This window comes from Vanessa cardui, chromosome 1 (assembly GCF_905220365.1).
Source record: "Vanessa cardui chromosome 1, ilVanCard2.1, whole genome shotgun sequence".
Taxonomy (NCBI): domain Eukaryota; kingdom Metazoa; phylum Arthropoda; class Insecta; order Lepidoptera; family Nymphalidae; genus Vanessa; species Vanessa cardui.
Genome location: NC_061123.1, coordinates 2,901,349 through 2,926,360, shown reverse-complemented (window position 1 = coordinate 2,926,360; position 25,012 = coordinate 2,901,349). Strand labels below are relative to the sequence as shown.

Genomic DNA, 25,012 nt, shown 5'->3' with positions numbered 1-25,012 from the left:
AAAATCTCGGTTTCGCAAAATGAAATAAAGATCCACATTTTTAATTGAAAATATTAATACATTTATTAAAACATTGTTAATGCGGTCAAAAACTAGTAATTTTATGTATCTTAATCAAATTATCTGTAAGGTGTGTACGGAAGTCGACGGTAGTTTTAGTCAAAAATGTAAGTAACTTTGTACAGTATCTAGAAAGTTTTCTTTTGTTTTAGATATATAACTTTTTGTTAAATAAGTTTTGTTTCAGTTCAAATAAAAATGTATTTATAGCATCTTTTATATTTTAAATTCGGCGGAAATTTTAAATTACCCGTTTATATATATACTAAATCTAAATTACTAAATCTAATTTAAAATCACTTGCGTTTTTGACAAAATATGAACGGAAACGTAGGTTTTATGTGAAAATAAAACAAAATATTTTGTTAATAAATATGATATGATTTTTATTGATTTATTTAATGAGCAAAATTATTTTGGCACGTGAGCTGCCATTTTTTTTATTATCAAGTTTAGTTTTCATATAGCATCATTCACATGAGTCAATTTAATTATTTAATTGTTCAATCAAATTAAAATGAAACCATTAACACAGTATCTTAAAAGTCTATAAATGAAATACATAAAATATTGTCACCTTAAAACTTTTTGTGTTGTTGTCTAATAAGTTTTTTGTTGTTTGTTGATAAACAATGTTAAAAATTAATAAAATCAAACCATGTGAATGTGCTTTATGTTACATTTTAAGATATTTTTGTTATTTGATTAACACACCATGAAATTGTTACTACATTGTATAATACAAAGTTAAGAATAAGGCAACCGGTATAGAATTGTCCTACAGCTACAGACGGACATATGTTTGTTGACTATATAGTCTAAAACTAAACACAATACAATACTACAAAACCTTTCATATATAAAACTTTTATGTTATTCTAAGAATCAAAATTGTTCCTATTTCATTCAGTTTGATTGAACATTACATGTTATCAAGAATGAATGATCCATTCATAACTAATACTGAACATATTTGAGTTTCCTTAACTTCGGATTCTGCCTTCATTATTATTATCTGTATGATGCAGAAAACATTTTTTTTCCACAAATTTGCATAACTCAGTGTAATTTTGTGCAAAGATGATGTAAGATAGTATATAACTTATATGCCATTTACACAGCAGACTCAATTGGGTCTCGATTCACTATTTGAATATATTGAATATTTACAATTCATTCAATTGGTTTAGACAACAATTTTATAGACAAATATTTATTAATATTTATACAATAATCATATAGAAATATATATCTTTGTACATATTTATAGTACATTTGATACAAAATAAAATATTGATAAATAATAATTTAATATTAAAAATCATTAGGTAGTGAATTATATATATTAAATATATTGATTATAAATCAATATTGAACAAGTATAGTACAGTATAGTATTTTGAAGTTACTGTATTTCCATTTAAGAATATTATTTTTTGTTTTCGTCTGTATGAAAAAAATATATACATATATATTTATATACACATTTTACAAAGATTAATAAAAAAAATTGTAATTGAGCAAGTAAAAATAAATTAAATGTCAGAGTTACATAATATAACGTTTTAGTAATTTATTTAACAATTTTTCAATTTTTAGTTATATCTTCAATAGTAAATGAGCAAAAGACATATAATGATCATTAATTTGAGGTTTTCAGCTTTTTTTAAAAAAAATGCCTTTTGTGAGACTTAAGTTGTATCATAAGTATATTACGATACCCTATTTTTTAAATTATTTTATATTCCTTTAACTAGTAATAGATAAACAATATCTAGTTACTGTTCATTACTTGCTCAGAATACCTACTGTAGTAGGTGGTAATGTTTAAATTGCTTTTGTAGCCGGTGGGTAGTCAACACTATCCAGACCTAAAATAATGTTTTTTTATTAGTTGACGAGCTAACGATCTCCTTGGTGGCAATTATTTACTTGTATTGCAAGAACTTTTAACCGGTTCTTACACTACCAATGCGTCAAATGCTATGTTATCCAATATAGACTTATGTATGTGTGTTTGTTGTCCGTTGAAAACGTGTATGGTGTTCAAGTCTCGTGGCAGTAGAATGACTGAGTAGAGTAGAAGGAATGTTAGTGCATATGAATAGTATCGGTGGGGTAACACCATGGCATGTCTTCCTGGAACTTGCAGCGGTGAGCGTTGTTCTTGGCGTCGTAGAGAAGCGCGTTGTCTACGTAGGCGTCACAGGCGCTGCACCACACGGACAGATCGCGCAGGGACAGCGCTAGGGCGTGCTGCGCCGAGCGGTAGTGCTCTTGCATGTGACCGCCCACGTGACGCCCGCACGCGGTCTGCGGGCACATGTCATGTCATTATAATTATTATCTTACTCTGAGACTATAAAAAGTAAAGAGTTTCTATAGCATATTATGCTGATAAATAATACTTAATATAAATAGGAAAAGAGCTGAGATGGCCCAGTGGTTAGAACGCGTGCATCTTAACCGGTAATTACGGGTTCAAACCCAGGCAAGCACCACTATATATTACATATATATAGTGGTGTGCTTAATTTGTGTTTATATTCATCTCGTGCTCGGCGGTGGAGGAAAACATCGTGAGGAAACCTGTATGTGTCTAATTTCATAGAAATTCTGCCACATGTGCATTCCACCCACCCGCATTGGAACAGCGTGATGGAATATGTTCCAAACCCTCTCCTTGATGGAAGAGGAGGCCTTATCTCAGCAGTGGGAAATGTACAGGCTGATACTTTACTTTACTTTTTTACTTTATAAATAGAAAATAATATAATGATTTTCGTACATAACACATCTGCATGTATTAACTGAATTGCTTTTATATGTCAAATATAACCTTCCTATGTACATTATTGTAACTAATGTAAAACTGATTGAAATAATGTATGAAAGCCTATATATTAGAGTAACAAATGTATTCTATATAATAAGATTAATAAATTATATAAACAATTAACTGTATTTAAGTAATATAATAATCGACACACTTACAATATAACAATGCAAGCACACCCAGTTCTCGTCAGTGTGGTCACAACTAACACATTTCACTCCTTGTTCAAACTTAACATCAGCAGGGATCGCGTAAAGAGATTCTAAGTGCGGACACCACTGCAACGGAACCACTGCAAACATTTCTTCGTCAACTATTGCTTGCATATTTTCAGCTAAGAAGTCGACTAATGTCGCTGGTGTCTTATTTTCATTGCTGGAACTCTGTTCGGTTTTGTTTTCATTCGATTTCGAAGCGTTTGACTTGGATTCCATTTCATCTTCATCATCGGTACCACAGTGGATACCATCAGCGCACTTATTCCCTATGTTCAAATTCGTCATACTATTTTCAACACATGATATACTGTGTTCTATTTGATTCTTCGAATTATTAATTACATTAGATGAGGAAGCGTCTTCTTTGACGATTAATCCTCTAGATGGCACTGGTTTTTCAATCACATCTTCTATCGGTAGGGCAAGTTGGAACTTGAGACTTTTCCAGTATTTCTTTTGTACTCTGATAACATTATTTATAGATTCTATGGCTGACCAATGGCAGACAGGTTTGGGGTCATAATGGTGGAGTATGGGGTCACCGAGGAGAGCTTTGGTGCACATAGCCATCGCATAGGCCGTGCTTGTGACGTTATAGCCTCCCTCCAGACATAACACGACGCGACCGCCCGCCAGCCCAGTCAGGAATTGGGTCATACGCCCGAAGCATTCCGGCGTTACCTTGCAACCTGCAACAGAGACCATATAAGTATTACAGACTTAATTGTATTGGAAGTAAAACTTTGTGTAATAATAAATACACATATAAGACTCTAAATTTTTTTATTTATTGTAATTGGGCTTGTAATTTATTGTAATATATGTCTGTCTGTACAGAAAAAATGTTACCAATTTTTTTCCTTTTCGTAACAATAAACTGCCAGACATAATATAATTCGAGTATCATAGTTACGGCACAACAATGGATCTGTTATCAAAGGAATTTATTAATAATTATTATGAAATTAAACCGTACCTCCCAGAGGGTCGCCCACACAGGCGTCGAAGCCAGCCGAAACTATAACTAGCTCCGGATTGTACTCGTATGCGATTGGCAGAACCACTTGAGTGAACGCTGCCATGTATTCTACATCACCCATTCCGCGCTATTAACATGCACAATTATAGAATCAGTCAATTTAAGATAAATACTGCTTTATAAGTTGTATGATATAGAGCAGTCACAAATTAAAGACCTTTCCAATTTATTCAACAACAACAACCTGTAAATTCCCACTGCTGGGCTAAAGGCCTCCTCTCCGTTTGAGGAGAAGGTTAGGAACATATTCGACCACGCTGTTCCAATGCGGGTTGGTGGAATACACATGTGGCAGAATTTCTATGAAATTTGTCACATGCAGGTTTTCTCACGATGTTTTCCTTTACCGCTGAGCACGAGATGAATTATAAAGACAAATTAAGGATATGAATCAGCGTTTCTTGCCTGGGTTTGAACCCGTAATCATCGGTTAAGATGCACACGTTCTAACCACTGAGCCATCTCGGCTCTAATTTATTCATGTTATGACAACAACATAATCTGAAACTGATTAGGTGCAATAAGTGGCAAAGATGTAGTCATCTAATATTTGTGTTTGAAACATATAAAATAGTTTTCGCCAGCGATTTCACTCGATATTTAGGGGTTGGTCAAAAGCGTTAAAAAGTATCCTTCTTTAGAGTACAAGCAAATTAGAGTCAGTGTGAAGGTCAGATAGATTAACTTTCGAAAATAAATTTTAATATTACTATAGATGTGAGATATAGAGATATGGTTTACAAATTTTTAATTTGTTCTTTTGACTGCCAAGATGGCCCAGCAGTTAAAACGAGTGCGCCAAAACCGATGATTACGAGTTCAAATCCAGACAAGCACCACTGAATACTCATGTGCTTAATTTGTGTTTATAATTCAACATGCTTGGCGGTGAAGGAAAACTGCATGTGTCTAATTTCATAGAAATTCTGCCACATATGTATTCCACCAGCCCGCATTGGGACAGCGTGGTGGGCATATTTTCCAAATCTTCTCCTCAAAGGGGATGAGCCCTTAACCCAGTAGTGGGAAATTTACAGGCTGCTGTTGCTTACGTTATGGGTAAGTAAATGTATTCCTTATCTTAATGTATATTAGTTAAGTTGTTTTTATATGGCTTACCTTATTCCAAGGTATATTAACATTGAACCCCTCCCCGCGTCCCTCCCCCACCGCCGTGTAGTCCGCGTCTTTGGAGTTCGGGAAGAAAGTGCCGTTGTCGTACCGGTGAATAGATATATACAAGATCTAGAATTAAGGAAAATGGCCATTGTAAGTAATAGTACATGTATGGTTGTTTTTTTTTTTAATATATATCATAATCAATTCACACACAATATCTGGATACAGATAGTTTGTGGGTTGGCTGGAGGGTCAATTCTTTAGTCGGTTACTAGATATACACTTTAGTATTGTACACAAATTAGTGTACCCTTTAGCAAATTGTGACTTAGAAAATAATAGTAAGTTACACAATTAAAGCGATATTTTAAGACTGTAATTGTTTTTTTGCAATGGGCTACTTGATTACAAGTGGTCATCTAACATGAGAACTAAGATTTACACTGTACCTCATATACTTCATTTTTCGAATCTGAACACAATAATATACTTTTTGGCAACAAATATGTATCGAGTGGGTGGCATGCTGCACACAATGCTACCATTTGATGACGTCAGACGTGACTCGCGGTCGTCGGTTCCGGCGTACCTCAGGCTGGGGCACACAATGCTACCATTTGATGACGTCAGACGTGACTCGCGTCGGTTGCGGCGTACCTCAGGCTGCGCGTAGGTGAGGCTCTGCGTGCCGTTCCCGTGGTGCACGTCCCAGTCGACGAGTAACACGCGTCGCAGGCCGAGCGCGCGGACGGCGTGCGCGGCGCCCACGGCCGCGTTGTTGAGCACGCAGAAGCCGCTGGGGCTGTCGGCGTCGGCGTGGTGTCCCGGCGGCCGCACTGCGCATGCGCCGCGCGACGCGCGCCCGCCCGCCACCGCCTCGACCACCTGCGCACGCGCACGTTACAACTCCCTCGCGCATGCCTAATCGCGCGCTGAACTCGAGTTCAAATTCAAATTCAAATAACTTTATTCAATACTAGCGGTCGCCCGCGGCTTCGCCCGCGTAGATAACGGTTCATAATCAGTCGTCTAATATCCCTACTGCTGAGGCACGGTCACATTTGAAGTATTACTACAACCGGCGCTTGGATCTATTGTGATAAACCTCAAATTCGTGATCCAGCCTCAGTCAGACCAACATCAGCCACGAATCTGATGAGGTTCTTAGGGTCGGAGGCCATTATGCCCTCTAAGGACCGGAGTTAGAACATTTTATAGTTCTATCTTTTATAGTTTAGGCATCATACGCAAAAAATCAACTTTTTTGGTAGATTTTTCCTTTTTTGTCCGAAAAACCCAAAATATCTTACGGAACCCTATTTTTTTTTTCAAAATAAAATTTAGCCTATGTTATGCGGGATTAATTTAGCTTTCGAATGGTGAAAGAATTTTTAAAATCGGTCCAGTAGTTTTTGAGCCTATTCATTACAACCAAACAAACAAAGTTTTCCTCTTTATAATATTAGTGTAGATAGAAGCATTACACTTTCTTATTGATGGTCAATTGAAACACTACCACCGGTTCGGAAAGAAAATACCCTGACCTGCAGCACGCAACCGGACGCTACGCTTGCACTCTCGAACGTGTCCGGGTGGAAGTATACGGAGTCGTACGCATCCTTCTGACTGTTTAGATCTCTTAACTTCGTACGCGATAATTCTTTTAACCTGTAGGAGAAAAAATATATAAATATACACGTAACCATCTGATTCGTTTTTTTATAATGAAATAACACTCACAAAAAAATATAGGAACACTATGAATTCTTCCCGTTGATATAGGATGTATTATACCTAGCAAATTCAATTACACTGGCTCACTGAACGTCAAAGAAATAGTGAATAGTTTAGCCATTTGTACTAATGGGATATCCACCAGTAGGGTAGGGATACCACAAATAAAATATTTTATTATAATACCTGTCTAAATGTTTGCGCGTGTGGACAGCGAGGATCTCTTCGTCAGTAGCGCGTCTGGCCTCTAATCGCTGCAGCCTCTCTAAGAGGCCAAAGTCCCGAAGCCTCTCGTGAATACGCATTATCCGTTCTGGACACTCAACGTGACCTCTGATAAAAATAAATAAAAAATAAAATAAGTTTATATGTGAATTGTACGTAAAAATATATTTACTACACTATATATTTACTTACGGTTCACAAATATTCTTATGTTTCAACATGGCTTGGTCGTAGACGTAACAGACAGGTTTCAGTGGATTCAGTTCCGTAACTAGAATAAACAATGTTAAAGTATTTTGAGAACTGAGATGGCCCAATGGTTAGAACGCGTGCATCTTAACCGATGATTGCGGGTTCAAACCCAGGCAAGCACCACTATATATATGTGCTTAATTTGTGTTGATAATTCATCTCGTGCTCGGCGGTGAAGGAAAACATCGTGAGGAAACCTGCATGTACCTAATTTCATCGGAATTCTGCCACATGTGCATTCCACCACCCCGCATTGGAACAGCGTGGTGGAATATGTTCCAAACCATCTCCTTAATGGAAGAGGAGGCCTTAACTCAGCCGTGGGAAATGGCTGTTACTTTACTTTACTTTAAAGTATTTTTATCTAACATTAGACAATTTGACAAAATGTTACTTAGCGAGTTAAATGATTCCATGGGCAAAAGACAATGAATATATGTTGACACAATTAGTCGAGATTTTAAACAAAACAATTATATTAATTATAGTATGGCCTTTTGACAAACGTCAGACTGCGTATAATTCACGTTTCATGTTTGATATTTATTAAAATAGGTTAATTGGAATAGTGTAAATGAAAATACATATAATTATTATTAAAGCAACACAATTGTCAATGTATAATATCCGTTTAATACATGTATAATACATTGACACAGTAGATCAATTAGCGAATCAAATGTCTTGTCAAATTGACAAATGCAATATCAAAAGTTTGTTTATTTTTACTTCTCCTGCCGTTGAAACGTACAAATTATTATTCAATGCAATATGAATGTTAGTTCATAATATATGTAATTGTTAAAACTTGGGACAAATTTTAATCTATTATATGTAAAATTCCAAGTTTATTCCAATCATTTGAATGTAATAGGCTATTATACAATGCGAAAAATAAATTGTGAATTATTGTAATCAGTGTATATCATGAGTTTAAAAATGGTTATTTATCAACTAAACTTGAAAATAACACTTAATTTATTAAAAAATCCATAAACAAAAATGCATTTTTTCAAACGTTTGTCACGTGACACAAAACGCTCCTGATTGGCTGGGCTTATGATGAAGTCACTTTCTTGTAAAATTTCCGACCCCGATTGCAGCGCCATATTGTAAAAGTAGCGTTTTCGCGCGCTATTTAAATATGGAATTTTTAATATGATATTTTTCGGCAAATATGTACTAGAAATAAAAAACACAACTTTTACTGGGTTCCTTAACTTCTACTAAATAATATAAAAAGGATTTTAAAAATCAGTCAAATAGCCTATTGTGAAAATTATTTCAACAAAGAAATATTTTTTTTTTTTATATATATATATGTATATAGGTTACATAATGAGTTTCGAAATATGACTAAATGTTTCTACGATTCTATATGAAAATTTTCAAAGTTGTACATATGTATAAGGTTCGATTTGTATTTACCCAATCGCAAATGGTTCAGTCGTTCCTGTATCTCCCGCTTGGTGCGGTCGTCCTGCAGCGGGTAGCAGTCCCGGGTGGCGAAGCGCTCGGGTCGGGTCTCGTCGCCCTCCCACCGCACCCGGACCGTGTGCTTAAGTTTCTGCCCGTCGCACACGTTGGGCACGGGGCCCGTGCTGTACGTGGGCTGGTAGTTGAAGCACCGCCAGTGCTTCTTGTGGGCGTAGATGCAATTCAGGATCGATTCTCTTATCCTGTTTGGATATATATAATTTCAAGACTGTATAAGAATAATATTATTTTAATTTGGCTATACCTATATATCTCGTTATTTATAAAATTGAAATTATAAATTCATGGGAATCATATGATTCTCTATCATAGAGCTTATCTCCTATTGGGGCTCCAAAGTAGTTGCACAATTGCCTATTCTAGCTTTACTTTTAATATAGTTTTATACGATATAAAAATATGATTCCATACAATACAAAAAAAATTAACAAGGTGATACGACAAAGAACGAAGATGACATAGGTCAGAGGATTAGGGGGCTGATTTGGCAATGGTGCGATCACATCTGTCTAAGAACCGATAGCCGTTAGGGGAAGAAGGTTCTAGAGTGTAAGAGTAGGGCGCTTTGTAGCACTGAAGAGAAGGATCGGGCACAGTGGCGCGCCTTGGGGGAGGTATATGCCCAGCAGAGGACTAATTCAGGCTTGAAAGTAGACGTAGTGCGTGCGCTCACTGGTCGCAGGGCTCGCCGAGGGGTGCGGGTGGGGCGGGCGCGGGCAGGGCGAGCAGCGCGCGCAGCGTGAGCGCGGCGCCATCGGCCAGCGACGCGGGGCAGTAGCCGCCCTCCAGCACGACGCACACGCGCGCGCACACGCACTGCACCTGCTGCGTCAGCCACGCGTAGCACGCCGGCGACACCTCCATCTCGCCCTGCGGAGTGGCGGACATTTGTAACTAAGCTACCTTCTAAATTAATAAATTATGTTAACATTATCTATGTACCCTGCGGAGTGGCGGACATTTCTAACTAAGCTATCATTGAAATTAATAAATAATGTTAACATTATCTATGTAAAAATTAAAGTAAAGTAACAGCCTATAAATTTCTCACTGCTGAGATAAGGCCTCCTCTTCTATTGAGGAGAGGGTTTGGAACATTATTCCACCACGCTGTTCCAATGCGGGTTTGTGGAATGCACATGTGGCAGAATTTTGATGAAATTAGTCACATGCAGGTTTCCTCACGATGTTATCCTTCACCGCCGAGCACGAGATGAATTATAAACACAAATTAAGCACATATATATAGCGGTGCTTGCCTGGGTTTGAACCCGCAATCATCGGTTAAGATGCACGCGTTCTAGCCACTGGGCCATCTATGTATATTATGTAATGAAAATATTCGAGTTGATTTTGGCGAATAAAATTAAATGATTATTATAATTTATTATGAATAAGATTGCTTACTAAATACGATCAGGCATGTCATTGTTAATCTCAGCAAAAAAATAAAATAAAAATATATTTTGTTATTAATGATTATTATTTTATATTCTTGTAATAAATTTATTAAGAACATTTTTTTTATAATAATATTATTATTTGGTTAAAATAATAAAACGTGAATACAATGTAGTGTGTATAAAATTCGTGAAAGACGCAAATTTCTCGCATCCAACTCACTTTTTCATCGCCGAGCGCAGAGTCATACCCCGCGGAGATAATGACGAGCTGCGGGGAGAACTGTAAGAGAGGTATGTATAATATATAAAGAGAGCCACGGTACCTCTGGACAGCCGATAGCGGCGTCGTAGCCCGCCGATATCAGCACTAGCTCCGGTTGGAACTGCGATTGAAATTCATAACAAAATTAACATACTTAGTTTCACAATAGACAGTAAGAACGCAAGTGATATGTTTATTATTAGCATTATAAATAACCATACAAATAGATTATTACACTCCACGTGTCTGAACATTTACACCCTTTAAAGTACTGCCTGCACTGTAGTATAGTATGGAGCTTCAGTTACCTTAAGAGTCAAAGATCGACAATTTGACAAAATGTTACTTAGCGAGTTAAATGATTCCATGGGCAAAAGACAATGAATATACATATGTTTACACAATTAGTCGAGATTTTAAACAAAACAATATATAACAATATATTATATTAATTATAGTATGGCCTTTTGACAAACGTCAGACTGAGTATAATTCACGTTTCATGTTTGATATGTATTAAAATAGGTTAATTGGAATAGTGTAATAAAGATACATTACAATTATTCTTAAAGGAACTCTAATGTCAATGTATAATCCGTTTAATACATGTATGTACATGTACATTGACACAGTAGATCAATTAGCGAATCAAATGTCTTGTCAAGTTGACAAATGCAATATCAAAAATTTGTTTATTTTTACTTCTCTTGCCGTTGAAACGTACAAATTATTATTTAATGCAATACGAATGTTAGTTCATAATATATATAATTGTTAAAACTTAGTCAAAGATCATCGCAAGTAACGGAGACGCAGCCGTCTCTGACTTTTAATATGTTTATTATTTTATATTTAAGGTCGTGATAAAAAAGTTATGTATATCGCTAGAAAATCTATATCGGATAATATAGAGCCACATTGGGCACTAATGAATGGAGTAGTGATGTGGCGAAATGAGCTTCAACCCTTCTCCTAGAAAAATAGTATAGATTTTTTCATGTGACATCTGACATCCATTTCACGAACCGAACTCCCAAAGAAAGTTGCCTTTGTGCGGTTTTTTGTTAAACCCATGTGACCATCGTCAGCAACATAATTTCTTAGGAATGTAAAAAATCATTGTCTTTAATTGCCGGATCTCTCTCGCTTATACAATGATCGATAATCATCCGCGCGCATCGGCCAATGAAATGCAAGTATAGTAAGACACAAGTTAGATGTAGCATCGGCAACATTCGTAAAACCGATCACATCCGAATTAAGTACGCTATCCCAAATTATCAATAATTTTTTCTTATATGAATATGATCGTTACACAAACGTAATAACTTGTTCTATCATAAGACCGTCCATTTGACACGTCGATTTGCTTTCTCGAGTTGAACTGACGCGAGAATCTATAGCGACGAATAGCGTCGAATGGCGCGATAGCGCGCTATTTCTATTGGTCAGCTAAATCGCTAATAAGCGTTTTTATTATATTTGCCGATGCTACATTTAAGTTGTGTCGTACTATATTTAGTTCTCTCGGATTAGGTTCCCTAGGATTTCTCGTAGAACATACTTTAGCTTAAATTAACTGTCAAAATAGAATAATAAATGCTCTACAACCAAACAAAACCAAGATAAAATCGATTTCCCCTCGAGAGGGGCTTACCTCAAGCGCCATGGGTAGCAGGAGCTGGTGCCATATCGCCAAGTAGTCGGCGTCCCTCATGCCGGTGCGGTTGAGCGGCACGTTGAAGTTGTACCCCTCGCCCACGCCGCTGCCCGTGTAGTGGAAGTCCGCCTGCCGCAGGCTGGGCCAGAACGAGCCGTGCTCGTAGCGGTGAATGGAGAAGTACACCACCCTGTATACGGTACACACTATTTTAGACCAGTATTACACACAACAACAACAACAACAACAACAACAGCCTGTAAATTCCCACTGCTGGGCTAAAGGCCTCCTCTCCCTTTGAGGAGAAGGTTTGGAACATATTCCACCACGCTGTTCCAATGCGTTGGAGGAATACACATGTGGCAGAATTTTTATGAAATTTGTCACATGCAGGTTTCCTCACGATGTTTTCCTTCACCGCCGAGCACAAGATGCAAAAAAGTTTTAATTGAATTATTGTTTACCTGGGATCATCATAAAACATTTGCTGTGTCGCCTGACCGTGATGTACATCCCAATCTATGATCAATATCCTGAAAATAATACCAAACAAAGGCATAATTATACTAAAAATTAATATATCAATCAATGAAACTTTTAATTTGATATATATACAAACTTTATAGGTATTTTCATCTTCACTGTACATAAAAGGCATTCATTCATTTCAATTACTTAAGTAAATCTACTAATATTCAGCAAAATTCATTTAACTGAGAAAAGCCTAGAATCCTTTGCATACTGTTATTACTGGTAAATCTTCAATTGGATACTGATAATTAATTATAGACATCCGATAACCATACAGAACTCAATAACTCAAGCTGTCATATATATCATCACAATGGCAATCTACAAATACACATAATCATTGCAACGGACCGCTCCAATCCCTGCTGCAGCGCGTGGCGGGCGGCCAGCGCCACGTTGTTGTAGAAGCAGTAGCCGCAGGGCTCAGCGCGCATGGCGTGGTGCCCGGGCGGCCTCACGAACGCGGCTCCATTCTGCAGCTCGCCTGATACCACGCGCGACACCAGCTCCAGCGTGGAGCCCGCCGCTATCAGAGCCAGCTCGTGTGTGCTCTGAAACATTAAGTATATCTTATTGTATTACTTTAAAAAGTCGAGGTAGAAGGCCGATTAATTATGATTTAAGTATATAATGTACTGTTAAACGAGCCAGTAACTTCATTCGAAAGTACCAGTAGGAAGAAATCTTCGTTAAATACCTATGTATATTACCAACTTAGACGCTCCAAATGGACTGAAGGGTTAGTGGTATCATTTTAATAAACATGGGAGATTCCCTTGCATAGCTCTCCTTTGGCTCCAGCTATTTATATGACAGTAAATTAAAGAGGTCCTTAATGAATAGTCGAGATGGCCCAGTGGTTAGAACGCGTGCATCTTAACCAATGATTGCGGGTTCAAACCCAGGCAAGCACCGCTGATTCAGGTGCTTAATTTGTCTTTATAATTCATCTCGTGCTCGGCGGTGAAGGAAAACATCGTGAGGAAACCTGCATGTGACAAATTTCATAGAAGTTCTGCCACATGTGTATTCCACCAACCTGCATTGGAACAGCGTGGTGGAATATGTTCCAAAACCTTCTCCTCAAAGGGAGAGGAGGCCTTTAGCCAAGCAGTGGGAATTCACAGGCTGTTGTTGTTGTTGTTGTAATGAATAGATTAAAAATATATCAAACTTACGGGATGAATGTATATGGCATCATATTTCGAGGATAAATCTTCCAAGTAAGCAACATCATTGTTCTGATGTGTGCTTTCTAACATATCAATAACTGTGGGAGAATGTAATGTTTCTATTTCTTCTCTTGTAGCTGCCCTCGGTGTTAATACTTTACATTGTTCTATTAAATTTAACTCTTTGCACCTGAAATAATGTAATATATTAAATTAGTAATTAAACAAGAAGAAATTCAATAAGAAAATAACTCAATATATCTGTTGTTCTTTCACAGCCAAATCACTAAACAAGAATTGATTAAATTTGAATCATATCAAATCATAACTAATATATTGTAAATTGAATATCAAAGTATACATTGTTAATAAATTCTAGGACAATAAGATCTGATATTATTTTTTTTTTAATTAAAAGTGTATCAAATGTAAAATCTTATAGCAAAAACTATTTGTAGAAACTTATCTCAATACCTGTTAATAACACTAATCAGCCGTTCGGGGCATTCTGGATATTTATCATCCCACAGACATCTATGCTCTGCCATGCGAGGCTCCGTAACAAAACCAGTTGGTCCTTTTATTTTCAATTTTGACTCCATTGCCTTTCAAAGTATAAATTATTATTAATAACTTCAGGAATTAAATATAAATAACACAATATAAATCATGTTCACAATCTTTACTTACAATTTGATAAGGATCCCGCAATATTGTATCAACAACTTGCTTCTTCTTCTGTTGAGCCTTTTTCTTGGCAGCTAGCACTGAAGCTGAAGGCTATATAAATAACAGTACAAAATATTACCAAAATATCACCTCACCTCACTTTACCTACTTCACTCAAGAGATAAACTATGTTATCAGCTTAACATTTTGTTTACAAAAGTGTGAGAATTATATGGATGCTATATAATTACAATTGTTTTTGTGATTTTACTATCCTCTTGTTTATGTTACTTATGATTATAGCAATAAGAATTGTTCTTGTACTTAATTTTTATTTTACATTTATTATCTTTTATATCACAACATATTACAGGCTATCTCATACTATCAATGCTATAAATCTTTTTAAAACTAGTCACTTAATACATTTTAAAAAGAATTGATCAATCATGCTAAAGTTTTAAGTGCCTGTCATATTCGGGGATTTTTTTTTTAAATAAATATATTACTGTTTATTTTGTCAACAAGTGTATTGATTCAAACAATCTGTAAATTAATTGTTTGTAATGGATATCTCTATGAGAGTACATTGTTAATTGATATTATTTTAATAAATGTATATAATATTTGTTAGTAGTGTATTTTTGCACAACTAACGAAGTAATTTGAAATCTCTTAAATATATTAGGAACATTCATTGAATACACTTAACCATTCTTACTTTAACACCTGCAGACATAGCACGTGTCTGAATTTTCGCTTTTCTTGCACCATTTCTTGTTACAACAGAAGACGGGGGTGTTTTCTTTAAATCCCCAGCTGAACGGCGCGTCTGCGCACTTGGAGGATCGGACTAAACACAATAAATTTAAAAATAAACAAACCGCAACTGAACAGTGATTATCGAGAAATTAATTAAACAATTACCATTGCTTAAAAATACGTATAATTTGAGACACAATTACAATAATTTAGTCGTATTTCCTATTTAAGATTAATCTACATGGTCATCCTTCCATAAGTACGTACAAAAACACTATTCAGCATTAAATTCTGACTTTTCCAGTTTCCTTTTCCTCTAAAAGACATAAACAAACTTGACGTCTGAAAAGTTTTTGACCTTGTCTTATTTTCAATGGGGATTTCGAGATACAAACAGATAATAATTGAGTCAAAAGATCAATAATTTTCTAAAAACATAAATATAAACAAAAAAATAACATAATTTTCAGGTCTAACTTATTGACAAATTAGTAGGTTTTTATTTTTTATAGTTGAGTAGGTAGTACAAAAAACAATTACAATATTCTCATTAATAAAATAATATGAATTTAACGATAAATTACGAAAAACTGGGCTATAGGCAAAAGTTGCAGTTTTGTTTTACTTCAATCATAACATTGTGTGAGTAAAATAATAACAATTAAGAACAAAGACGTATGAACGGCAAAAAGATGGACAAATTATAATTATTGATGATTAACGCACCGCCTACAAACAAATTACTCAGTGTCGTATTCGTCTCAAATGTCAAAACTGTCATATAAGAGATAAGTCAATTTCAATTTTCAATGCACAAACTTCAAAATCGAATGTAGAAATGACTGCGATTGGATAAAAACTGATTTCTTATCTTTTATCAGTGTATTTCATTGATATGAGTGTATTTATGCTTTATCTTTTTTATCAGATGTGAAAGGCGGGAAGATAAAATGTTTTTGAAAACGCAAATTTTAAAGGCAATTTCATTTAAAAATCCAGTAAAGTTACCACTTTCGTATTGGATTTTAGTTTTTATAAGGTTTGCTTTGACTTTGATACCGCAAAGAGGATACATACACCCAGATGAGTTCTTTCAAAATGTGGAAGTGATTTCAGGTACGTTACTGTAGTATTTTCGAAATTGATCTTACTGTAAAGTTATTGTTATTATCATTGTTGTCATAGTTGCGAGGCATCTCTGTTTCCTAGTATAAAGGAAAACAATTTATTTTTTTAAGGTAATTAAGAGATAATTCATTCAGAGGTTTGTACGAGATATAAACTAACATATTGTGTTACAACTTTTACTATATTTTCATTTAAAAAAAAACTTTATTGATTATATCAATCTTAATTTTGAAATAGCAGTACAATCAGTACTGCTATTTCAAATCTGGATTTTTGGTTTTGAATATTTTATAATAAGTTCTTTTACTATACATAAAAATTATAGAATTCAAACAATATTGTTGTTTCTTTTGATTATTGCAAGCTTATCTTAAAATGCAATTGACAGTCCTTACTATGAGCAATTTTTTTTCTTTGCAGGTGATATATTTACAATCGACGTAGCTAGAACATGGGAGTTCAACCCTAAATTTCCTGTACGAAATATTTTTGTACCTAAAATCGTACTAGGACCACCCCTTCACCTTATACGAATTCTCAACCCATATACAAAAAACCTTATCAATGTTGACTTGAAAACCCCCTATTACTTGCTTACTTTACCGAGGCTATTCATTTGCTTCCTTTCTCTCATCAATGATTACTGTTTGTATAGAATATGTTCTATGTATGGACAGAATTTTAGGAATAGGCTAAACATTTTTGCTACATCTTATGTGATACTTGTATATTGCTGTAGAAGTTTCTCTAATGCCTTTGAAATGATATTTTTCTCTATCCTTCTATTTTTAGTAGCAGAATGTATGTATAAGTCTGATGTTGCAATATATCACAGGGAATTTTTGAATGATAAATATAAGCAAGCAAAAACAATAGTGGAGAAAGTTAAAATTTTTAAACTGATAACACATTTACCCGATCATTCTTTGAATCATGTCATATTTATTGCAACAATTGTAGTTATAGGAATATTTAATCGCCCAACCTTCATTGGGTTTGCATTCCCACCCATATTTTTCTGGTTGCACAGAGGATTGGGATCCACTGTGGTTGGATTTAAGGACTTCCATTACAGAATATTTTTATTAATTCTATGTGGTATTCCTACCGTTCTCTTACTGATACTAGTAGATTCTGGCTATTATGGCTATCTAACTATGGCTGACATTGAATCCTTAAAAGTATCTTGGGACAACTGGGTCGTGACGCCCTTGAATTTCGTACGATATAATACCGATATGAGGAATCTCATTGAACACGGTCTTCACCCACGATGGCTCCACCTCGCCGTCAACGTGCCGCTTCTATTTAATGTAATCGGCTTAATGGCTTTCTTCACAATAATGATACATATTTACAGGTAACATAATTAAATTTGAGTATACTGGCATCAATGTCGACTAGTTCATTTATTAGTCCTTTGATTTCAGATTCATCCGCGGGCAGTACAGTAAGTTACCGAGGATACAAAGTATCACAGGGCTGATGATATTCTCAACTATAATTCCTATTGGAATATTATCGCTTTTCCCACACCAAGAGGCTCGCTTCATCATACCCGTACTGGTACCACTGGTTTTCTTGTACGGTAATAATTTGTACCCAAACGACAGCGATGCTCAAAGAATCAAGCTATTGAAGAAAGTCCTTCGCGTCGTGTGGTATACCTTAAATATAGTGTTAACATTGTTTTTCGGTTTCATTCATCAAGGTGGTATTTATCCATTTGCGAGTAATCTTCATCGGGAAATTAAAAGTTCTTACGGAGTGCACACGCACGTTATTACGACTCATAGTTACAGTATACCAACTTTTCTTCTTCAATTGGAAAGTACGAATACAATTTATAAAGACAAGTCATCGGGTCATACGTACAAACTGGCACCGACGACCTTTTTGAATAAATATGGTTCAATGCCGATGGAAAATATTTTTATAAAAGTAGACGAAGTGTTAACCAATGCAGAAAAATTATTACATAAATATGAAAGGAAGTATAGGTTTTATCTCGTCTCCCCGTGTTCTTTAGAGCATAAAATAAGAAACGAAAGTAGTAAATATCCTCAAATCGATGTGATAGAGGACTTTTCCTACTACCCTCACTTTTGTTCAGAAGCTCTTCCCGAATTTCCTAACAGACATGATCAGTTCTGTTCTGAAAATAACATGCTACGAGGAAATGAATCTCGCGCCATTGATCTGACAATGTACCAACGAATCTCATGTTACTTCAAAAGATTTTGTTTAAGAGTATATCGAATAAGTCCCGCAACGAACTTTGTAATCGATTCTTAGTATGTAAGTATTTGTATGACATTGCTCGATTATAGATTTTGAGATATTATTTTGTTACGCCGATCTTAGATATGGGTTCAAATGCTTTAAATATTGTTACATCAATTATGAAGATCTGTGTCTATAGTCTATTTCAAAAAAGTGAAAAAGAGTGAAACAAACCTTAGACTTACGTATTTATTACTAATAACGCACCTATATCGTGCATTTCTAAGAATTGATGTCTAATATATCTTTAATTCTTACACTATTAGATTTAACTACTTATTTCACCTTTAGTTTTGCTTCCAAAATACAGATAACAGTTTCGCCGACGTTAAAAATGCAATTTTTTTGCAAATCCATAAAGAACATCATACATTATTATCATCAAGATCAACCAATGATATCCCGCCCATTCGCTGTTCAAATGTTGTATATTTGACATTTTTTCTGAGTAGGTGTAATACAATATTTATACGTATGTATATATTAGATGTATAATAGTAGGTATATGTTATATTTAATTTCGATGCATTTTTTTATTATAAATAATATAAAACTATTTCAATGAAATTCGTCCACCTAGAATAATATCAATTGTAACTCGTTTATATACTGCGCCGTGCAAGATGGAAATTCATATCTTTTATTTGTTATTTATCTACACTCAATGATGAATGTTTAATATAGAGCACTGGTAGTTAGATTTTTAGACTAGATATTAAATGATAGTCCAAATTTATGACAAAATATTATACAGTATGATATTTAAAGTATTTTGAGTTCATTTCTGGGACCGGCTTCAGCTAGTGACTGGTTTACACTTATAAGCTTAGCTATTGTAAATATAGGAATATTTGTATAAAATTTAGGAATATACATAAAGCATGTATGTACTAACTACGTCAACCATATGATATCGTAAATGACGATGTACGTAATAAAATGTCCGATTTTAATAAAGAGTACGCATGAATTATTTTGCTTGTAAATAAAAGGAAGTGGTTATGTATATTACAACTAAACATTCCAACTTTTCATTGTTACTTTTAATGAGGGCCTGGGTTGTGTTTGAAATGTACCCAACTATTCTGTGTACAGGGAAAAAATGACACTCCGAAACTTATCAAGGAAATAGATTAAGAGTTATTTGAATGCAAATGAAATTTGTGCTATGCGTTAATTGCCTAAGAATCTTCATTTTACTTGGGCGGTGTTGTGATATTAATTCGCTAAACTTATATTTCGCCACGATTACCATTTGAATAGAAGTTGTAATTTTAGCACATGTTACATTGGCCTTACAATCTACATGTATGTAATACTAAAATATTGCTTTTCTTATTTATTGTTGGGAATTTGTGATATTCAATTAAACAATTATTCTGGATTGATTATTGCAGTCTATAGTAATTACTTTATTATTATTTGATACTTGAAAAATTTTATGAATAAAATTGTACGTATAGAAAAAATATGATTCGTAAGGCTTTTTTAGTTATATTGAAATAATCGACTAATGAATTTTCGTTTAAGTTCGTAGATTTATTTTCAGACTAGTGCCATGAATTATCTGTCCCTGTTATTATTAACTTCGAAGTCTAGACTTTAACAGATAGTTGTGAAGTACATTCCATTTCATGTAATTACTAATTTCACATGCCGCGTTTCTTCATGTATGCGTTTTAGCGAACTACTTAAATTAGCCTATCAATTAACAGCTTACGTTGGCCATTTTAATAAACGGCAATGCAGCGGTCTGAATGACATTACTCAATAGGGCATCCGTTAAACGGCTAGTCGTTTAGTGGAATGGCTTTCTCGTTTCATTTAATGTCCGATTAAACGAGTCGGCTGCGACTGTTAAATTGTACGTTTCCTGTCAATTCTGCTTTGTAGACTTCCGCCTTCTTTATAAGTAGGTTTTGAAATTTTTTAATTAGATCTAACAACTTAACGAATATCGCTAGTCTTGTTTTATCAAAAATACTCAATTCTATGTTATGCCATATAAATGTACCTATAAAGCATTTTCACGCAGGTACCTGTATTCATTGATAATGTCGGTTTTTTTTTGTTATATATATTATTTAATTTAGTACATGTATTTTTAATTAATTAATTATACAAAAAGAAAACAATGTTTGGCTTTTTAATTATTTTTCCCGAGTTTGTTATGTGTGTACACTTATAAAGCCTTATATATACCTACTTTTCATTAAAGTTATAGGGCGCAAACGAGCAGGAGGTGAGCCCCCTGCTCTTAATCACTTTCCATTAGGTGAGCCTAAAGGAGTACGCTATTTTCTTCCAGGTTCCCAAGTCGTATCGGTTCGGTAAAACCGCCAGCGAAAGCTGGTTTCACAGAATGGTTCTGCGAGGTAGAAAAACTTCGACTTTTGACTAGATGTTGGATGATAAAATTCAGCAACCAGGATTAATTCGACCAATTTCTCGGACTATTCCCCTTAACCTTAACGTTCGAAAATCCACAACAGCGCGATTTTTAAGATATTTAAAGTATTAGATAAGCTGAATTAAAAAAAGGTTTCCTTTCGAAAAGAATACTTTTCTTTCCCAATTTTCTGAATCACAAGTTGTCTTAGACCAATCCAAGGACTTAGGGCGCACGAGAACAAATCAAATTTCAGTAGTTTTAGGGATCAGGAGTCATATGTATGATGTCCCACTTTTCATGTGGGAGAAACTCGTAATGCATTTTTCTAGCGAGATAAAAAAGGACCATGCAGGAATAATATAGAATGCATAAAACTAATTTTACTCCAATTATTATATTATTCTTATGTTTTTTTTTTGTTTTCAATAGTCACATTATATTATACCTACTCAACTTCGAAAGTTCGAATCAACCAGCTTGACACTTAGTCATAACGCGGAATGCTTATTTTATTACGTTGAGTCAACTGTCAACTTCAACTTCAAAAATTGTTATATTATTTTGTAATTTTAAGTCATTTATCACAAAAATAATGAGAAGCCAAGAAGACACTGTAAAAACAGCAGCGAATATGTGCTTAAAAGTTATAAAAATGTACGAATGGCTTTTAAATCTCTATGTTCTGGTAGGTTATGCTTATGCATATTGTAGATAGTATGTATGTACAGTATATTGTTTATTATTTGATAATCATTTTTGTTTTAAGGATTTCTTTGTTGATAATCATTGGATCAAACTACCCATGTCATGGCAACGTTGTTTTGGAGACATGGACCCAAAAGATTTAGGTGATATAATAACTGGGGAAAAAAGTAAAAGTATATTACCCCTGTCTTTCTTAGCTTTGTTAAAAGCCATAACGTGTCTTAACATACCCCGCACTGGTTATTTTAAATATAAGATTCTTAATCAGGAATTGGAGGGCAATATAGGCCACCCTAAACTAAAAAACTTATACTTAAAACATGTTAAATTAAAAAAAAGGCATGAAATCAGTTTGATGTCTGATTTCGTTTATAGTACAGCTATGAAGAGTGAGTGTAATGCGGTACTAGATTTTGGATCTGGCTTGGGACACTTAGTAAGAATACTCAACTATAAATACAACTTATCAGCTGTGGGAATTGAAATGCAGACACAGTTGACGGAGGAAGCTAGGTCTGTATTATTGGTATGTATGTACTCAGTTCTTATACATGAAAATATTAGAAAAATAAAATAGAGAAAATAATAGTAGTATAGATTTAATTTAAAATCTTAATGTATTTTCTTTTTTCAGAAAACTTGATTTGGAATTTGAATATACTGCCAAAAAACATTTAACAGATGAATGTATGTCTAACCTTCTTAGACCAACACATTGTAATGTTACTTTGACTTCATTAGATCAGTTGCATCAAATACCATTACCAAACAATGCTAAAAGGTATGGTTTAATAGGTCTTCATCCATGTGGAGATTTAGGTCCATTATTGATTAAGCACTTTGTTAAAAGTGACAAAGTGAAGTTTATATGTGTTGTTGGTTGCTGTTATATGAAATTATCATGCAATAGTGACTCTTGTGGTTATCCAATGAGTAGATATGTGAGGGAGTTAGATAATTCTTTGACTTATGTTAGTAGAGAGATAGCTTGTCATGCAATAGAATCATACTGCCAAAAGTTGTGTAGAGGTGACTATAAAGATTTAAAGGTAACTATTTTATTTTATTTTATTTTTTTAAGGCAAAAGTATTACACAGGATTATCTGATCTAATGTTATTAATTTTATTTGTAGGTACATGCCTACAGAGCTGCTTTAGAAAAATTATTGGTGGAAATGGATCCGGAATTCAAGCATATGCCAATCAGAAGTGTGAAGCACACCAATGATATGTCATTTGAGAGGTAATGTGATTTTCAAATTATTAATGTTGAGTTGAAAAATCTTTTATAACCATATGCTTATGTTATAAAGTAAACTAATATGAATGATGAGAGGAAGTCATAGAAAAAGTATAATTTATAATTTACTTTTTTAATTCTAGTTATTGTGAAGCAGCTCTTCAACATTCACCTCTCAAATCATTGCAAACTAAAAATGTAGAGGAGGAATTGAAGCAGTGGAAACGCGTAGTTGTTTTGTACACGCTACGCCTAATGATAGCGCCGCTCGTTGAAACTGTCATCCTTTTAGACAGGCTGTTATATATTTTAGAACATGGTATGTACCTATATATTTTATTATTTATGGACTGATCAAACTTTTTACGTAACTAAATGGTACGTTCTATACATTCATAAAATGAATTTTAAATACTTTGTGTAAAATGTTATTAAAAAAAAAACAAAATATTTTATACTGAATAAATAATGTAATATCACGATGTTTTATATCAATTGGCTTGACTATTATAGTTGGGCTTAAAAACGCATAAATAGTTAACAACTTAACAACCTTGAAAAATTATAGGCATACTGATAAGCGGCAATTGGAATATGTTTTTATTTTTATAAAGGAATAAAACTAGTAATATTCATTCATATAGACATTTAATAGAAGAAAATACATCAAACACATTTACATATTTTACACATGTATCTCGATTATGTACAGATGTACAACAACAATTCACTCACTTAAGAATTTACTACAACATAGGTTAACAACAAAAAATCTCTTTGGCACATACATATAACATTTATAAATAATACTTCTGCGTCTTTGGTCCGTGTCGATATTCTTCAGTTAAATAAACACTTTTCAAATATTTTGGTAACCTATATTTATAATACTCGCTTGATTTTTGCTAACATTGATCTAACGAATACTTTTCAGGTATACCCTGTGCAATATATCCCGTCTTCGATCCGAAGATATCTCCACGCAATCACATAATTGTTGGAATAAAGTCTTAATTTGTAATATAATAATGGTCATTTTATTTATTTGCTAAATATTTACCTAGAAACAAAAAAAATGTAAAGTTTTTACTGTGATATGCAATTAGGTAATTTCCATTAAAGGTAAGACCACATCGGGTGTAACTGCTCTGCACATTGTTTGGGCACTTTAGTATACTGAATTTGAGTTACCGTGGAAAGATTGTAGCTATTAGTCGTAGGGCAAAATATTCCCCTATTTCCCCATCCCCCTTTTATAAGCATCTTGAAAAAAACTTATTGAATCTTTTTATTTTACATTTAATCTGTGATTCTTGTTGGTCCTTATTAAAATAATATAATTTTTTTTTTCTATTTTTACAAACACTCAAGATTTTGTATGCCTTGTGGTATACATATTTTATTACATACGAATTTATTTTATACAATACCAATATTATACCATGTTTTTCACCCATTGTGGTCTTTCCCTTATGCAAGACACAAATAAAATCGAAACAACGTGAAGCGTAGTCATCAAATTGCATCAAGACTATTAAGTATTGGAATTTTAAGCATAACCATTTAGAGTTATGATATACATAAATATAACAAGAAGAAAATGTACTAGATAACATGTTTTTTATTTCTATAATTAACGAATCATACCCTAGGAAATTGTAAGTAAAATGACACAAAGGTTACAAATAGATTAAAATAAATAATCTAATGTAATGAACACTATTTGACGAAAAAATGCCTGCGGGCCGCATGGGTATGTAAAAAAAATATTTTTAGTACCTAGTTGAATCTGGTAACTAGGATTCACATTAAACCGACATTTGG

General features: G+C 34.3%; 3 protein-coding genes across 4 annotated transcripts; 2 read left to right on the top strand and 1 right to left on the bottom strand.

Moving 5' to 3' along the window:
- Window positions 1–1,564: 1,564 nt before the first annotated feature.
- LOC124533789 (histone deacetylase 6) lies at window positions 1,565–15,922 on the bottom strand. The gene is made up of 20 exons (XM_047109341.1): window positions 15,605–15,922; window positions 15,390–15,530; window positions 14,699–14,788; window positions 14,483–14,613; window positions 14,015–14,198; window positions 13,188–13,387; window positions 12,770–12,838; window positions 12,303–12,495; window positions 10,707–10,766; window positions 10,604–10,663; window positions 9,654–9,850; window positions 8,912–9,162; window positions 7,424–7,502; window positions 7,193–7,339; window positions 6,817–6,940; window positions 5,930–6,157; window positions 5,273–5,398; window positions 4,091–4,220; window positions 3,055–3,803; window positions 1,565–2,373 (listed from the first exon to the last, which is right to left on the bottom strand). The coding sequence occupies exons 1-20, from the start codon at window positions 15,605–15,607 to the stop codon at window positions 2,152–2,154; spliced, it is 3,384 nt and encodes a 1,127-aa protein (XP_046965297.1). The 5' UTR covers window positions 15,608–15,922; the 3' UTR covers window positions 1,565–2,151.
- A 286-nt stretch (window positions 15,923–16,208) lies between these two features.
- LOC124533874 (GPI mannosyltransferase 4) lies at window positions 16,209–20,985 on the top strand. The gene is made up of 3 exons (XM_047109463.1): window positions 16,209–16,555; window positions 16,988–17,927; window positions 17,998–20,985. Exons 1-3 carry the CDS (start codon window positions 16,390–16,392, stop codon window positions 18,860–18,862), a joined length of 1,971 nt encoding a protein of 656 aa, XP_046965419.1. The 5' UTR covers window positions 16,209–16,389; the 3' UTR covers window positions 18,863–20,985.
- Window positions 20,986–21,722: 737 nt separating this feature from the next.
- LOC124532869 (methyltransferase-like protein 25B) lies at window positions 21,723–24,217 on the top strand. 2 transcript variants are annotated; one of them, XM_047107992.1, is made up of 7 exons: window positions 21,771–21,927; window positions 22,009–22,090; window positions 22,323–22,460; window positions 22,582–22,996; window positions 23,082–23,191; window positions 23,332–23,507; window positions 24,123–24,217. In XM_047107992.1, the coding sequence occupies exons 2-7, from the start codon at window positions 22,050–22,052 to the stop codon at window positions 24,200–24,202; spliced, it is 960 nt and encodes a 319-aa protein (XP_046963948.1). In that variant the 5' UTR covers window positions 21,771–21,927; window positions 22,009–22,049; the 3' UTR covers window positions 24,203–24,217. The 2 variants fall into 2 exon arrangements, with proteins under 2 accessions (XP_046963940.1, XP_046963948.1); XM_047107984.1 differs by having other exon boundaries at window positions 21,723–21,927; window positions 22,009–22,460.
- Window positions 24,218–25,012: the final 795 nt, after the last annotated feature.

Coding starts and splice junctions, on each gene's coding strand:
- LOC124533874 (XM_047109463.1), top strand. CDS start 16,390: ATGTTTTTGAAAACGCAAATTTTAAAGGCAATTTCATTTAAAAATCCA. Junction 16,556..16,987: donor AAATGTGGAAGTGATTTCAG/GTACGTTACTGT, acceptor TTTTCTTTGCAG/GTGATATATTTACAATCGAC. Junction 17,928..17,997: donor ATAATGATACATATTTACAG/GTAACATAATTA, acceptor CTTTGATTTCAG/ATTCATCCGCGGGCAGTACA.
- LOC124533789 (XM_047109341.1), bottom strand. Junction 14,199..14,482: donor CTGATTAGTGTTATTAACAG/GTATTGAGATAA, acceptor ACATTATTTCAG/GTGCAAAGAGTTAAATTTAA. Junction 7,340..7,423: donor CATAAGAATATTTGTGAACC/GTAAGTAAATAT, acceptor TATTTTTATCAG/AGGTCACGTTGAGTGTCCAG.
- LOC124532869 (XM_047107984.1), top strand. CDS start 21,835: ATGAGAAGCCAAGAAGACACTGTAAAAACAGCAGCGAATATGTGCTTA. Junction 21,928..22,008: donor TTTTAAATCTCTATGTTCTG/GTAGGTTATGCT, acceptor TTTTGTTTTAAG/GATTTCTTTGTTGATAATCA. Junction 23,192..23,331: donor AATGATATGTCATTTGAGAG/GTAATGTGATTT, acceptor TTTTAATTCTAG/TTATTGTGAAGCAGCTCTTC.